Source organism: Apus apus, chromosome 6, assembly GCF_020740795.1.
Source record: "Apus apus isolate bApuApu2 chromosome 6, bApuApu2.pri.cur, whole genome shotgun sequence".
In the NCBI taxonomy this organism is placed as follows: Eukaryota; Metazoa; Chordata; class Aves; order Apodiformes; family Apodidae; genus Apus; species Apus apus.
In genome coordinates this window covers 9774273-9788137 of record NC_067287.1, presented here as the reverse complement: position 1 = coordinate 9788137, position 13865 = coordinate 9774273, and the positions used below count along the sequence as shown (strand labels likewise).

The window sequence follows — 13865 nt, the reverse complement described above, 5'->3', positions numbered from 1 at the left end:
GCAGATTTATTTTGTGAACCCTCCCAGACAGGCAGCAGTGTTTCACAAGTCACCTGAACCTAGAAGTCTGTCCTCAAGGAGTCTTGTTTCTATCTTCTAGGACTTCTTGGCTTTTCAGAGTAATTGAGGACCCATTCTCAGAACAGGATCTAGGACATCACTTGAAACGAGACGCATAATAGTAAACTTTGTATTGATGAAAATATATGGTCAGACACCCATGATGTTACCATTTCTGTCTAGCATGAACTGAACTAGATGAATTTAATATTTACTTAACCTACAGCTTTGCCTACAGAGCATAGTTACAAGAGTCAGCAGGTCTCAGATCTACCACATAGGGTGGGCACTTCTGGCTCACAGAAGCCCATTAACTCACACCAGGCTTTCCTTCCACACCACGTAAGGTGTGGTGAATAGCTTGCAGTCCTGCTGCCCTTGGAGGTGGTGACCAGCCCTTCCTTCTGTCATTGCCTCTCCTGCTTCCGTCTCCCTGTGGTCTGCAGTTGGCCTTGCTCACTTAGCACGAGATGGCTGGAGGTGAGCACCTCGGGAGGGCTCTCCTCCTCCTTCCACCTGTTTTTCATTCCTTGACTCACTGGCTTTAAGCCGTAAGCAGTGACGTGACAGCTGAGTCACGGACGCACCACCTGGATGCTGTCAGCATCAATCTCTCTTAGAAGGATCATAGAAGAACAAAATAGAGAAGACTGTGAGGGCTCCTGATTCATCTTCCTGCCAGTGGGGCACTGAGTCCTGCAGTGAGGGCTCTGGCTTTGCCCAACCTCCAAAATAAACCACAACACCTTGGTCTCCAAACCCCAAGCAATGGGCTTCCATTCCTCTCCCCCAGGAACCACTCTGTGATTTAATCAACATCATCATCAAGGAGAGCATTGCTTTTCTGGGATTGCTGTTTAGCCTAACTTGTACTCATGAGAGCAAATAACTTCTTACAAATATCTAGTGTTTTTTTCTTTTTTCTTGCAAAGAAAATCTGTGAAGTTGCAAAATTGGGGATTGAATGTTTTGTTTGTGTTTTATGTAACAGTTTTAAGAGTCTCCCTGCTGCATGCATTGTTGGACGGAGCAGATTAAAAAAAAAAAAAGAGAGATGCAGTCCTATGCCCTGGAGAGCTTACACTTTTCATTTAAACAAGATACAGTGACTGAGAATGACAAGTAACGAGAAGGCAGGACAAGAGTCATACGAGAAAGGTCAGGATGTTTCTAAACAGAGCCCATTGTCACGCTTTTAATTTGGATTTATATTGAAGAGTCAACATAGATGACTACAATGACTACGTATTTTGGGACAATTTCATCATGCTTTAATAAAATATTTTGTTTAATTTCACAAAATGATCTTACCTACTTTGGTTTAGTGCTTATTTAAAGCTTCATTTGTAAGAAATCCATGTTTTTCTCTCATGGTTACTCTTTCTTTCAGCTTAACCAGGCTTTTTGCAAAAACAATTGTCACAGTCTGGATATTAATTCCCTGAGTATCCCAGAGGTACATGACCTTGTGCAGCTGATCTATGCCCTGCACTGGGACTGAGTCTCCTTGACCTTTGTCTCCAGCTCTCTGTCTCCTCTCCAGCAACACCCCAAATTACCCTTACTCCAGAAGTGGGAGTCAAACATCTTCACCTGAGGCTATTTGTCCGAACATACCAAAGCAACTTGTCTCTGCACAAGCCTTACAGCTGCCCCTGCTCAGCAGAACGACTCCTCTCCACCGGGCACCAGTAGGTCACAGCAAAGCATCACGGAGCCAGGACCATCTGCCCCACCTTGTCCATATGCCTTCCTCCAGCTTTTACCTCCTGCTCCCTGTGTGTTTCCTACACCCAACAGAGGTGTGAAGCCAATTCCTGACATCCTTAGCTTTGGGTCTCCAGTCCTCTCGTCTTCCTCTTCATGCTACATGATTAACAGAGCAACACGTTTAATTCTGGGGGATGCAGGATAAAAGTTTATTGTGGAAAGTGAATATTATTCCAACAGATGTCCATTCGATGCCATCTGTCACACCTATGGGTTTGGCTATTATTTCTTACTAATTTTATTCTTGTCTTTGCCTTCTGGGAACAAATTCTCTCTGGTACCTCTCTCTGCAGGTTCAGTAAACTCCCAGAGGGAAGCTAAAATGCACTTCAAAAGCACTTTTAATGTGTGCTTCTCATCCTGGTGAAACCAGCTGCCCATGCACATCATTTCCTTGCAGCAATTTTTCCCTTCATATCATAGAAATGATCAGCCTCATGGCTGGGTGTAGAAACTTTGCTAAATTAAGACAAAGGATCTGCATAAAGGGACTGATTTTAGCCCTCTGACCCTCCAGCCTCCCTCTTCCCTCTTCTGAAGTCATGAAGACTCAAGAGTTAAGTCCTGCTGGGCATTTCAGAGGATTCAGAAGGGAGATGAGTGATTTTCAGCTGGAGAGCCTGTCAGGGCTTTGGTTTTATACACACACACACATTGCTGGGCAGCTTCTGTTACATTCAGAAGGCAAGGGCAGGATCTCTGTCTTCTACTGGGCCTCCAAATTTGGGTTACTCTTATGTTTACCATAAGTGTGCTTAATTATTATTTCATTATTTGTATTTTGTATGGAAGGCCCTCACTCAATTTAAAAAGCAGAAGCATAGACAGTGTAGAGGAACTCCAGCAGTCACACTGAAAAGCATTAGTTATCTAAGGAGACAAACTGAACAAGACAAATCTAGGGCCAACCTGTTTCTCCTCAAGCAGTTTGTAAACATGTACCGAGAAGCAGAGAATTAGGAAAAGAGAGTTGAATTTGCTCTCACTGTGACCCAAAATCCTGCCTTCAGCTGGTTAAAGGCAAGCAAACTTGGCCTCCTCCTTCATTTGTCTCTACTGTTCTTAAGCAAGATGTCTTTCAAACCTGCTAGCTTGACAGGTGATGTTGCTCAGATCCTGCCTTCTGTTAAGGACAGTTATGTTTCCCTCTAAACCCACTTTAGCTCCAGCTGAAGACCTGCTCTGGGAACAGGGAGCTCCCAACAGCCTGGAGTTCCTGTAATGCTTCCTCCATCACCCTGGCTACTGGGGCCAAGAATCAGCTGCTGCTCCTGTACTGTTCCTAGCAGTTTCTTGGGGACATGAGCAGCCACATGTTTGGATGAGGCATCTTCAGCACCAGCTTCTGTCACCGTGTGAGATTTCTCTGTTCCCACACAGTTTATCTAAGCTTTGATGAATTAAGATCAGGCTGTGACTCTGCTCTGAGAGAAGGCAAGGGCAAAAATCACACTGGGTCAGAAGTGGGAAGCAAGGTTCAGTGGCTCTGATTCGTCCTTGTCAGAAAATATAGACTGAGTTCTCCTGAGGTTGGTGAACAGCACCTGTTTGGGGGATGCGAAGGCATTTGGCTTTCAATGATTCTCTCCACACTTTTGAGTATTTCCCCAAGCAGTGCTCTGAAGGTAGGTCTGGGGGTTGTGAACTTCTCTCTTATGACGAGCCAAATGTATCTGCAGAAACACCCCTGTGCAAAGATCCAGCAGGTTTTGTCTTCTGTGTACAGCACCTGGATATGGTCAAGAGCAAGTAGCAGCAATTCACAGTGGTCAATAACACATCTGATGAAGCCCATCCAACTGCAATGTCTGGATTGTACCCGAACTTCTCTGTATGCAGGATCTCTGACAGATACTGTGTCAGTAGAGGGGACCTGATTCTGGCTGTATCACCCTGATTTTATGTTCTGCTACAGCAGCACAAGCCTCTGCCAGCTATTCCAACTCTGCCTTGCAGACAGCAAGAGAAGAGCCAGCTTCTGGCCTTGTTCTGTGTAATAAAATGCTTTTTCTGCTGTGCAGGACCCCGTGTACCCACTGGGTCCATCAAGTGGAATCAAATTCAGCATTTTGCTGTTAAGAAAAGCACTGTCAGAAATTCCAACTTAGGTCAAAAAGAAGTGCCTAGTATTTGTGGGGAGTGATGGCAGCTAGTACAATAAGCCTAACCATTTCTAAACTTTTCCCTCCATTAAGTAAAAATAATCAGTGTCATCATCTTTTACATTTTGTGAATGGAAATAATATTATACGCATTCTGAACATTAACAGCCTCAAATTTGTTTTCAGCAAGAAATGTGGACATTTTAGCATAAGGAATATATATATATATATATATATATATATATATATATATATATAATGTTTTACTAGCTGTTGAATACATGGAGTTCCACATAGTTAATTCTGGCAATGAGAAAGGTCTGTAAGTCTTGTGATGTGAGAAAGGTAATGAATGAAGCACTTCAAAGGATCAGAAGGTAATGTTATCCATAACTTCCATCTATCATGACACAAGATAGTGAAACAAAACTACTCCCTGGGATGGGTGAGGATACTGATCCAAGGGCTGTGCCTTTACTTACAGCAATCTTGATTTCAGGTTCTTAAGAGGATTTTAAGGACTTCCTGAGCCATAGTAAAATCATAGAATCATAGAATCATTAAGGTTGGAAGGGACCTTAAAGATCATCAAGTTCCAACCCCCTGCCATGAGCAGGGAACCACTAGATCAGGCTGCACAAAACCTCGTCCAACCTGGCCTTAAAAACCTCCAGGGATGAGGCATCAACAACCTCCCTGGGCAACTCATTCCAGTTTCTCACCACCCTTATAGTGAAGAATTTCTTCCTAATATCTAACCTAAATCTCCCCTCTCTCAGTTTAAAACCATTAGCTCTTGTCCTATCACTGTCTTCTCTGATGAAAAGTCCCTCCCCAGCTTTCCTGTAGCCCCTTTCAAGTACCAAGGAGCCTGCAACAGGGCACCAGCCTGGTTCACTCTTTAAAAGATGTGAAGTGCCTGACTCTAAACTATATTCTTAAATACTGGTGTGGGATCAGTGGGTGGTACCAGCTGCCTCTCCCATTCTAGCGCTGCTTCCTGGGACATGAGATGAATTACATCAGTCAGCCCATAACTCCACATATCCAGGAACGTAGAGCGTAGAACCTTCTGGATATGATGTGTCACACTGTGTTTACCTTAAAGCAATCTGATGGAAGGATGAAGCAGGTGATCAGCCCATCTCACTGCATCACAGAGAAGTAGTTAAATTATTCCCAAACAAAACTGCAAGACTTTGACACTCAGCCTAACTGCAGATTTCTCCATAATATTCTCTGCCAGCTTGTTCAAGTGCTAAACCTCATTAAGAACTGGGAAAATTTTGTCCTGCTGGAAGTTAGAATATGTTTCATTATTTGTCCTTGTTGATCCATGGGAATAACAGACTTTGCAGCAGGGGCTGGTGAGTCTCTATTTGGAAGATAGTTCCCAGCACCAGCCACCTCATTATAAAAGTGAGTGAATGCAAATTGGGAAGTTGCAGCAGAGCCCAAATAATACAAGAACTTAATTATTCAGAAAAGGGTTAGAAAAGCTACAGTGTGGCTGCTGCCTTTGGAAAACAGGAGATTAAACAGCCACGTTAGAGGGGTTTGCAGAGCTCTGGGGGAATAGCAAGGATTCACATACACAGGAAGAGCAGAGCTAGTGACAAATACCAGAACAAAAGGGAAATTAACAGAAGCTTAAGTAGGGATGATCGGCAAAGCAGTGTAATTTAGTTGTGAATTTATTTGTATTTAGCACAGTTAATATATGGAAAATTACACCAGGGCTGTAACAGAAACAACTGTTAGAAATAATTTTGCAAGGCTTCAGACAAGTGTGGGGGCTTAATAATAACACTGTCGGATGCAACTGGTAATTGAGAGGAGAGAAAAAGGTCTTACGTCTTTGTCACAATCTCAACTGAAAATATTTAGCTGCATTGTGCTACGTAATATACATGGTTACTCAAATGCTATGTTTTTTGGGTTTTTTTCAGGGAAAGGTTTTCGTTTACAAGATCAATTTCGCTTCCAGATTCAAATGCATAGGTGGGGGTAAAAAAGTAATCAGAGACTTGGATGGGCACGGATTAATCCTGATCTCAGGATAACTCCAGGAAAAAACGCTGAATACACACAGGGACCGTAACTTAGATGAGATCTGGTCCTGAAGTGCGTGCATTCCAGATGGGAAAGCCTTGATGTCCCCTCCTTAAATATCAAGGAAAGCTAACAAGAGTTCCAGGTCCTTTTAGGGCATTTCTTGCAGTTCTCGGGAGAAGCCTGGGTGTCACCATTTGCATAGGATGCCTCCAGGCCATCGGCTTCAAGAACCGCTGGATCAAACCGAGCGGTTCGCTTCCTTCGACCCGCAGCTTTGCCCGTTTTAAGACAAAACAGACGGTGTTCAGCTCCGGTGAACCTGCTGGAAATTCGCTTTTCTTATGCACCAAAGGAGCGGGCGACACCGAAATGTTGCCCTTAAGAAAATCAGTTTGGCCGCTGTACCACCCTGTTCTGTCTTTCTGGGGCGGGTCCTTAACCCACTGACCTGAGATGGTGTGGTTAAGATCACAACTTACTCTCCAGAGGGGAGATCCCCGTAGGCAGTTACCGATGCAAGAGCTCTCTCTGGCTGTACTACCACCGCTTACTCAGAAAATCAAAGACAATTAATCACAATTTCTCGATTGGGAAAAAACCCGCTTGTTTTGGACCCACCACTACACAGGGATACCTACAGAATCCTGTGCTGTCCTAAACCCCGCTAAAGGCATTTCTTCCCAGGGCTCCCCCTCTGCCCGGCAAGCCCTGCCTGCCGCCGCGAATTGAGACAGGTGGAAACAACTTTAATAACGCTCGGATGGGTTGAGGAGCAAGATCAACCCCCCGATGTTGTCCCACTCGCCTTTGGACCGCCGAGGCTGGACGGGGGGAGCTGAGGGAGCCACGGGGCACACGCCGGGGCAATTTCTTGCCTGCGCGGGGCTTTCCCGGACCCTCTCCCGCAGAAAGCGGTGCGGCTCGACGGAGGGAAGGAGCTCACCCCGGGGGAACCGGGGGCTCCGGCCGCTTCCCGGGAAGTTGCGCAGGGGCCGTCCCGCTGCGGGCACGGAGGGATAGAGGGATGGAGGGATGGAGAGACAGAGGGATGGAGGGATGGAGGGGGCTGGAGGGAGGAAGCCGCTCCAGGCGGCACGTGAACGGGACAATGCGATACGTCCCCGGGCGTCCCGTTTGGAGTGGAGCGCATTTTGGGCGGTACCCGCACGGACTGAGCCGGTGCCGGGGGCGCGGGCGGGGTTCCCCCGACACCAGTGCCAGCCGTCGGGGGGCCGGAGAGTCCGGGGGTGCGCGGGACGCCCCGCCGCCTCTCCCCTCCCCTCCGCCCGCCCAGCCACAGGCGCTCGGTACCGCGGGCGGGCCGGTGGCGGCAGAAGGGCGCATCGCGAGTGACAGCGACGGCGGAGCCCTGAGGACCCCCGGCGGCTCCGCCCCGGCCCCGCAGGTGGGTCCGTCCGCCCTGCCCCGCTCCCCTCCGCGCTCCCCCCGCCGGGGCGGTGACGGGGGCGGGCGAGCCCGTGTCCCACCCCTCCCGCGGGGGCGAGGGGCAGAGCCGAGCGCCCGCTGGGCGCGGCGAACCCCCCGCACCGCCTCAGCCCCGCCGGGCGGTTGGGGCGCCGCGTCCCCTCGGAGCGGAGCGGGGCAGGGGCGGCTGGCGGCAGCGGCATGGCGGGGCGAGCGGCCGGGCGGCGGGCGGGCTGAGGCGGGGGCCGGGCGGGGAGGCGCCGGCGGCGGGGGGCTCACCGCCTTTTCTTGCCGCCCCCCCGCAGGGAGCGGCCGGCCCCCCCGCGCCACCATTGCCTCGCACGGCAAGGAGGACCTGCTCGCCGTCGCCGCCCGGCTCTGGCAGCGGAGGAGGCGGCTGCTGGCCGCCGCCGGGCTCGCCCTGGCCATGGCTGTCGCCTTGCTCGTCGCCCTGCCCCTGCTGCTGCTGCAGGCGCCCGCCGAGAGCGGAGCCCACTACGAGATGATGGGCACCTGCCGCATGATCTGCGACCCGTACAGCGGCGGCCGCCCGCCCGGCCCCGGCAGCACCGCCGCCGTGGAGGCCCTGCAGGACCTGGGTGCCAACCCCCCGCCGCCCTTCGTCCAGGGACCCAAGGGGGAGCCGGGCCGGCCGGGCAAACCGGGCCCCCGCGGACCCCCCGGGGAGCCGGGTCCTCCCGGTCCGCGGGGCCCGCCGGGGGAGCGGGGCGAGGCGGGGAAGCCGGGGCTGCCCGGGCTGGCGCTGGCCGGGGCGGGCGGCGGCGGGAGCGGCGGCGGGGCGGCTGCGGGCGGCGAGGCGGCGGGCGGGCTGAGCGCCGCCTTCAGCGGGCCGCGCATCGCCTTCTACGTGGGGCTGAAGAGCCCCCACGAGGGCTACGAGGTCCTCAAGTTCGACGACGTGGTCACCAACCTGGGCAACCACTACGACCCGGCCAGCGGCAAGTTCACCTGCCAGGTGCGCGGCATCTACTTCTTCACCTACCACATCCTCATGCGCGGCGGCGACGGCACCAGCATGTGGGCCGACCTCTGCAAGAACGGGCAGGTGGGTCCTCGCCGCTCCCCCGCTCGTCCTCCCCGCCCCGGGTCCTTCCCCTCCCGGCCGCGGGCACCGGCCGCCGCCGGTACCGGGGAAAGGAGCATCTGGAGCCTCCTCCCCGGCGTCGGGGCGCGGGTGCACGGCGGGGAGCAGCTGTAGAGCCGCGATGAGTTCCAAACTCCTGGCTTGCAAACTTTCCCGTCGGGCTGGGGGGAAGGAGAAGCGCGGAGGGAGGGCACGGGGGTAGTGGAGGAGCTGATGGAGGGACTTGGCAAGAGGCGCCCGGGGAGCTGATGTAGCGGCTGGGGAAGAGGAGCTCGGGATCTGATGTAGCCCGCGGCTGTGTTGGCAGGTTCGGGCCAGTGCCATCGCCCAAGACGCAGACCAGAACTACGACTATGCCAGCAACAGCGTGGTGCTGCACCTGGACTCCGGCGACGAGGTGTATGTTAAGCTGGACGGAGGCAAAGCGCACGGAGGCAACAACAATAAGTACAGCACTTTCTCTGGCTTTCTTTTATACCCCGATTAACACACAACAAGCGATGTGACACGACTGGCCCCGCCACTGACGCCCGTGGGGCTGGCTGTGCCCCTGCCCTCTCATGCCGCTATTCCCGCTGGTGTCCACTGTCTCCGCAGGTCACTTTAGCTTCATTATCCGTTTATGTAGGGTTTTTGTTTTATTTTTACCCCTGTGGAAACGAAATAGAAGTGAAACAAAGCAGCCGCCTTCCTTACTCTCCCCCATTTGCTCTGAACCCTGCTCGCCCTTTGTCAGCCTCAGTGTATTTTGTGTCACACGAGGAACTCGGCAGCTTTAAACTCTTGAGTGGTTCCCGGGGGGTGTGAGAGAGCCCTGAGTTCAGACTGTGCCACACACGGAATTTGAACTGGTCACATTTTTTATTTTTTTTTTTGTCCAGGAGTATTAATTATGATAATGCTGAATTTTCAGATCAACTATTCATGAAGTGGGGCTGGACCATAACTTGACTTTTCCTCTGCTGCTTTGTTTGTATGGGGTCAAGTGTAAACTTTTATTTCTTGTGCAATGCGATGCTCGCGTGAGTGATGGTGTCATTAACGTCAAACCTGTGCCTGTCTGCAAAAGAATTCAGTCCTTGACCACAATCATCAAAATATCACATTAAATTATGTTTTTAGACAATGCCTTCTGCTGTCTCTCTCTTCCAGTGCTGCAAAGGAGCTCTGTGGTGGTGCCATGGGAGGGTGGGAGGTAAAGGGGGCAGGAGTCACTTCAGTCCTTTAGGTTTGCAGCAAAATTTAAAGTGAGAATGGGGCACCTTGGCTAGGTCTTCATTATGGTTCAAGGGGGCTGGGAAGAAGCAGAGGGAGAGGAAAAAAAGTTTTGTAAACAAGCGGTTCACGGTCATCAAGAGGTGAAAGTGAGCGTGTGGAGGAGATCTAAACAGATTTACTGGGTCTAAGTCTGATCCAGAGGTTAGTGAAGTATAAGACAAGTGGTTTAATCAGCAATTATGGAAAGCTGTGCATCTGTAACATGCTTGACAAATGCAAGAAGGCAGCAGGGGAGAGAGTCTGTCTAAACCCCGGTACTTGCAGTGTGTATAGGGGTTGGAAGCCACACCTGACCATAGGTGGGTCTGCCTGAGATGGGCTGGGAGAGGAAGCTCACTCAAGGCTGACAGGTTCAGAGAATTTGGAAAGGTTTTCTCCTGCTGGTCCTCAGTAAATCCCAGCCACCCTGTGTCCTTTTAAAAGTGCAGGGGTGTCTAACTAGTGTGTGCAATTTGAAGCCTTTGGTGGAGGAAGTGCCTCTTTCATCATCACCCCAGCAGGTAATCTCCTCACTTTCGGTAAAATGGGGTTGCTTTGCTGAACCTAAAAGAGCTAAGCTGATTTACAAATCCTCTTCATTTTATTGCCCTGTCATTTCATTTTTCTCTCCTGAACATCTTACCTCCCTGTCATCTTCCTGCCATTAGCGTGGTTGCACAGGTAAGAGACACAGGAGCTGGGCTGCAACTGCTGTGCCATGGCTGGAGCTTTGCCCCTGCCCTGACTTTGCAGAAGGAAAGGGAACCACAGCTGAGAGGAACTTGTTCCAGCCCCTTTTGGGGTAGCCCAGTGATGACCAAATTTGGCTGGAAGAAGAGGGTCAGAGAGAGAAAGAAATTCCTCCTTTCATCTTGTCCTCAAACATCTCCCACCTGAGGGAAGCAGAGTTCATAACCAGGTACATGTGTTAGTCACTTATCAATCTCTGATGTCTTGTTGATTTGTACTATTTAGAATACGATTAAAACCAGTGTCTGAGACCCAAATGAAGAATAATTGCTATGGATCCTCAATTCTCCCTGGATCTGTAATCCTTTTTGACTATTCCTCCCCTCCCCTCCGATGAAATGGAGCTTAGATACAAAGCCCTCAGTTTAAATTTCAAAAAATTAAAATTGACATGCAGCAGCATTAGCAGGAGCCAGGAGGAATTCTAAGGAGGTGCCCGGGCTCTGCTTTATCCTTTGCATTAAGAAGCAATTTGTACTTCTAACAAAGACCCAACTGTTCCCCCTTGGCAAAAGGGCAATGAAGATGCCTTGCAAGGGAATTGCTGTTCACAATACTTAAACAAATTTGAATCTTAGATTTTTAAATCTGTATTCCCTGGTGGAGCCTGCTCCTCGCAATTCTAATGCAGGGCTGGTGGTGTGTGCCTGCCAAGGTGTCAGCAGCTAAGCAGATGATGGATTGATGAGGCAATGGGAAGACACAGGCTCACAGTGGTGGTTTGCCCCGACAGTGATCTATGTATCTGCACATTATCAATGTCATGAGGAGGCTTGAACCACCCTCACTAGATGTCTCATTTTCCACTTATCTCTTATGTACTAATTATCAGGCTGGATTATTCCCCAGGATAGAAACAGAAAAAAAAAAAAAATGCTCATTGCCACTCCACTGACAGTTTACACAATCGATAGAATGAATGTCTCCCTCAGCTGCTCGCAGGCTTTTTTGTTTCCTCTCCTCATTGCAGGGACCTCTGAGATTGCCTCTGTGGGGGGCTGATGGCTCTTGCCGGCATCTGTGGCAGTGGTGCTTGGACAGGCTCCTCTATCCCAGCCATCGTGGTAGCAGCTTACTGTGTGGGTTGGTTGTTTTGAGGGTTTTGCTTTGGTGTTTTTTTTTCTGAAGTAACACAGGGAAAAGCAATTGAGAGATGAAAAACTTTAGTGCTTGGTAGTGCAGCTGTCTGGAAAAGCAGAGGCAGCTTTGTGGGTGGGGATGGCAGTCCCTGTGCTGCGGGTGGCTGTGCATGGGGTCCTGAGCCTCCGGGCTTCCCCTGGCTCCTCCTCCCCTTAGATGTGGTCCACGGGTTCTATATGCTCCATGGCATGAATAAAAGTGATGCCCTGCTCCCCTGGTTTGTATTGGAGGAGGGAAATCAATGTGTACTCAGAGGCTGGATTCAGCTTTCTTAGGGAGCAGCTTTCCCAAGTGAGACTGGCATTTCAGACAACCATTAGCCTGTGGCTGCTTTGAAGGTCTGACCTCTCAGAGGTGTTATTTTGCTTGATGTGTAAAGCAAATGCTTTTAAAAGTTGTGAGGTGATCAGATGTGATGTGAACAGGGAAACCTCCATGAAAGGAATGGAAGGTCAGAGTTTTAGACAAAGGGCACTTCTGGTTTGTGCTCAACAGCATGTTCAAGTTAAAGTAATAATAAAAGTGTTAAGATACAACAAACAAAAAAACCCCAACAGACAGGTGTTCATGCTCTCAAAACAGCTTAGATATTGCAGTGGCAAATCCCTGATTTTTGTGCAACTGATAGGAATCCTTGACCCTTGTCCATGCCTGAACAGCACTGGCTATGGAAGGGATCTCTGGAAAAGAGGGGAGCAGGGAGACATCCAAGCACACAAACACCCTGGAATGGGAAATGGGGATGCTGCTGAGAGCTCCAAGAAGTGTTCCAGCCACCCCTTCTCTGCAGCTGTTCCCTGGAGGGAGGTGTTTGGGTTCCTCAGCTCTCTCATAAGTCAGCTGGCTCGTGGCTGGGCACTTGTTTTCTTGTGTTTTGACCTTCATTGGCTTGGGGAGCTCCCTGGCATCTCTCTAGGGAGGTGGGTGAAGAAATCCTGCCTTGCCTTGTGAAGCAGGTTAGCTGCTGGGGCTAAGTTTTTGCCAGCTAGTGTACAGGGAGTTTTTGGAGAAACCTGTGCTGCAAGAGCAGCTGTGTCTGGTGTCTTGTACAAAGTCTGGAGCCTTTGTGTTTTCCAGAATCTGGGCTTGCAGATTTTCCCCTTGATGCGCATCCCCTTGTGGAGTAGGACCTGGGTTGATGGCCCTGCACTGGCCTGCAGCAGGCCAGGACAGCCCCATGTCTGGGTTTTCCTCTTCCCTTTTGCTGATAGAAAACCAAAGTGCTTTTTGTACCTCATGGCTTTACACATGTGCATTGAACCCCACTTTGGTCTGGGGCTTGCTTCTTTTGAAACTCACTCTGGGCATTTTTCTCAGTGGTTTAATGCTTGCTTATCTCTTGGCTCCTTCAGTGGCTGACAGGGCCGGGATTGGATTAATCTATGAACTCACAAAGCAGCGAGGATGAGTTTGATGGATGCTCATGTGATCTTTTTATGCCACAGACTAATTATATTAAAGGAGTTGTGGCAGACAGAGGCAAAATGACATATAAATCTATTTTAAATCTGTTTGTGTTGATTTATTTATTTATTTGTAACATGCCACTTTTCCCTCCTTATTGCGTTTAGACGAAGTTCTGGGAAACTTTGCTGTCAAGGTTCTGTCTCTTAGTATTGTCTGTGGGATAAAGGAGCCTGTCAGAATAAAACAACGACTAGCTGAATCTTCACTGACTTGGAGACTGCCAGGAGTTACTGTAAATGTCTGCATCGTGCAGACTTGGAAGATGAATTACAGATGAGAGAGGTAAACTGTTACCCTGTGGACACCCTGGCACTTGGGTGTGAGGACCTGGTCTCAGAGGGTTTCACGTCTAACGGCAGAAAGAGGTTCAGCTTGATTATAAGCTGTGGCTAACATGCAAATGGGGACCCATTTCTGTAGATCAAGCCCAGGTCAGTTCAGAAGTTAATCCCTTGGTCACATAGCAGGTGCCACAGCAGAAATGTGGGAGATGCTTCACTATTTCTCAAGCCCACCTGCCCTCGAGTGAGCTTCATTTTTGAAGCCTGTGTGGGGGATTAAAGCAGGGGGGTGAGCTCTGACTTCGATTTAGAGCCAGTTTGTTACTGGCCTTAATGAGTTATGAAGAGGCAGTGAAGGGCAATGCTGGTTCCCTGGAATAGCCTTGGGTCAGAAGCACTATAGAATCATAGAATGGTAGCATTGTTTTGGTTGGAAAAGACCTTTAGGATCAT

The 13865-nt window shown here is 49.9% G+C and overlaps 1 protein-coding gene across 1 annotated transcript; it reads left to right on the top strand.

The window, feature by feature from the left end:
- The first annotated feature begins 7839 nt into the window (after window positions 1-7839).
- On the top strand, window positions 7840-9615 carry C1QL2 (complement C1q like 2). Its single transcript, XM_051624270.1, has 2 exons — window positions 7840-8478; window positions 8825-9615. Exons 1-2 carry the CDS (start codon window positions 7840-7842, stop codon window positions 9002-9004), a joined length of 819 nt encoding a protein of 272 aa, XP_051480230.1. The 3' UTR covers window positions 9005-9615.
- The last annotated feature ends 4250 nt before the right edge of the window (window positions 9616-13865 follow it).

Excerpts from the sequence above, each read along its gene's own strand:
- C1QL2 (XM_051624270.1), top strand. The coding sequence starts at position 7,840 with ATGGCTGTCGCCTTGCTCGTCGCCCTGCCCCTGCTGCTGCTGCAGGCG. Across the intron at positions 8,479-8,824 it reads ACCTCTGCAAGAACGGGCAG|GTTCGGGCCAGTGCCATCGC; the intron begins GTGGGTCCTCGC and ends CTGTGTTGGCAG.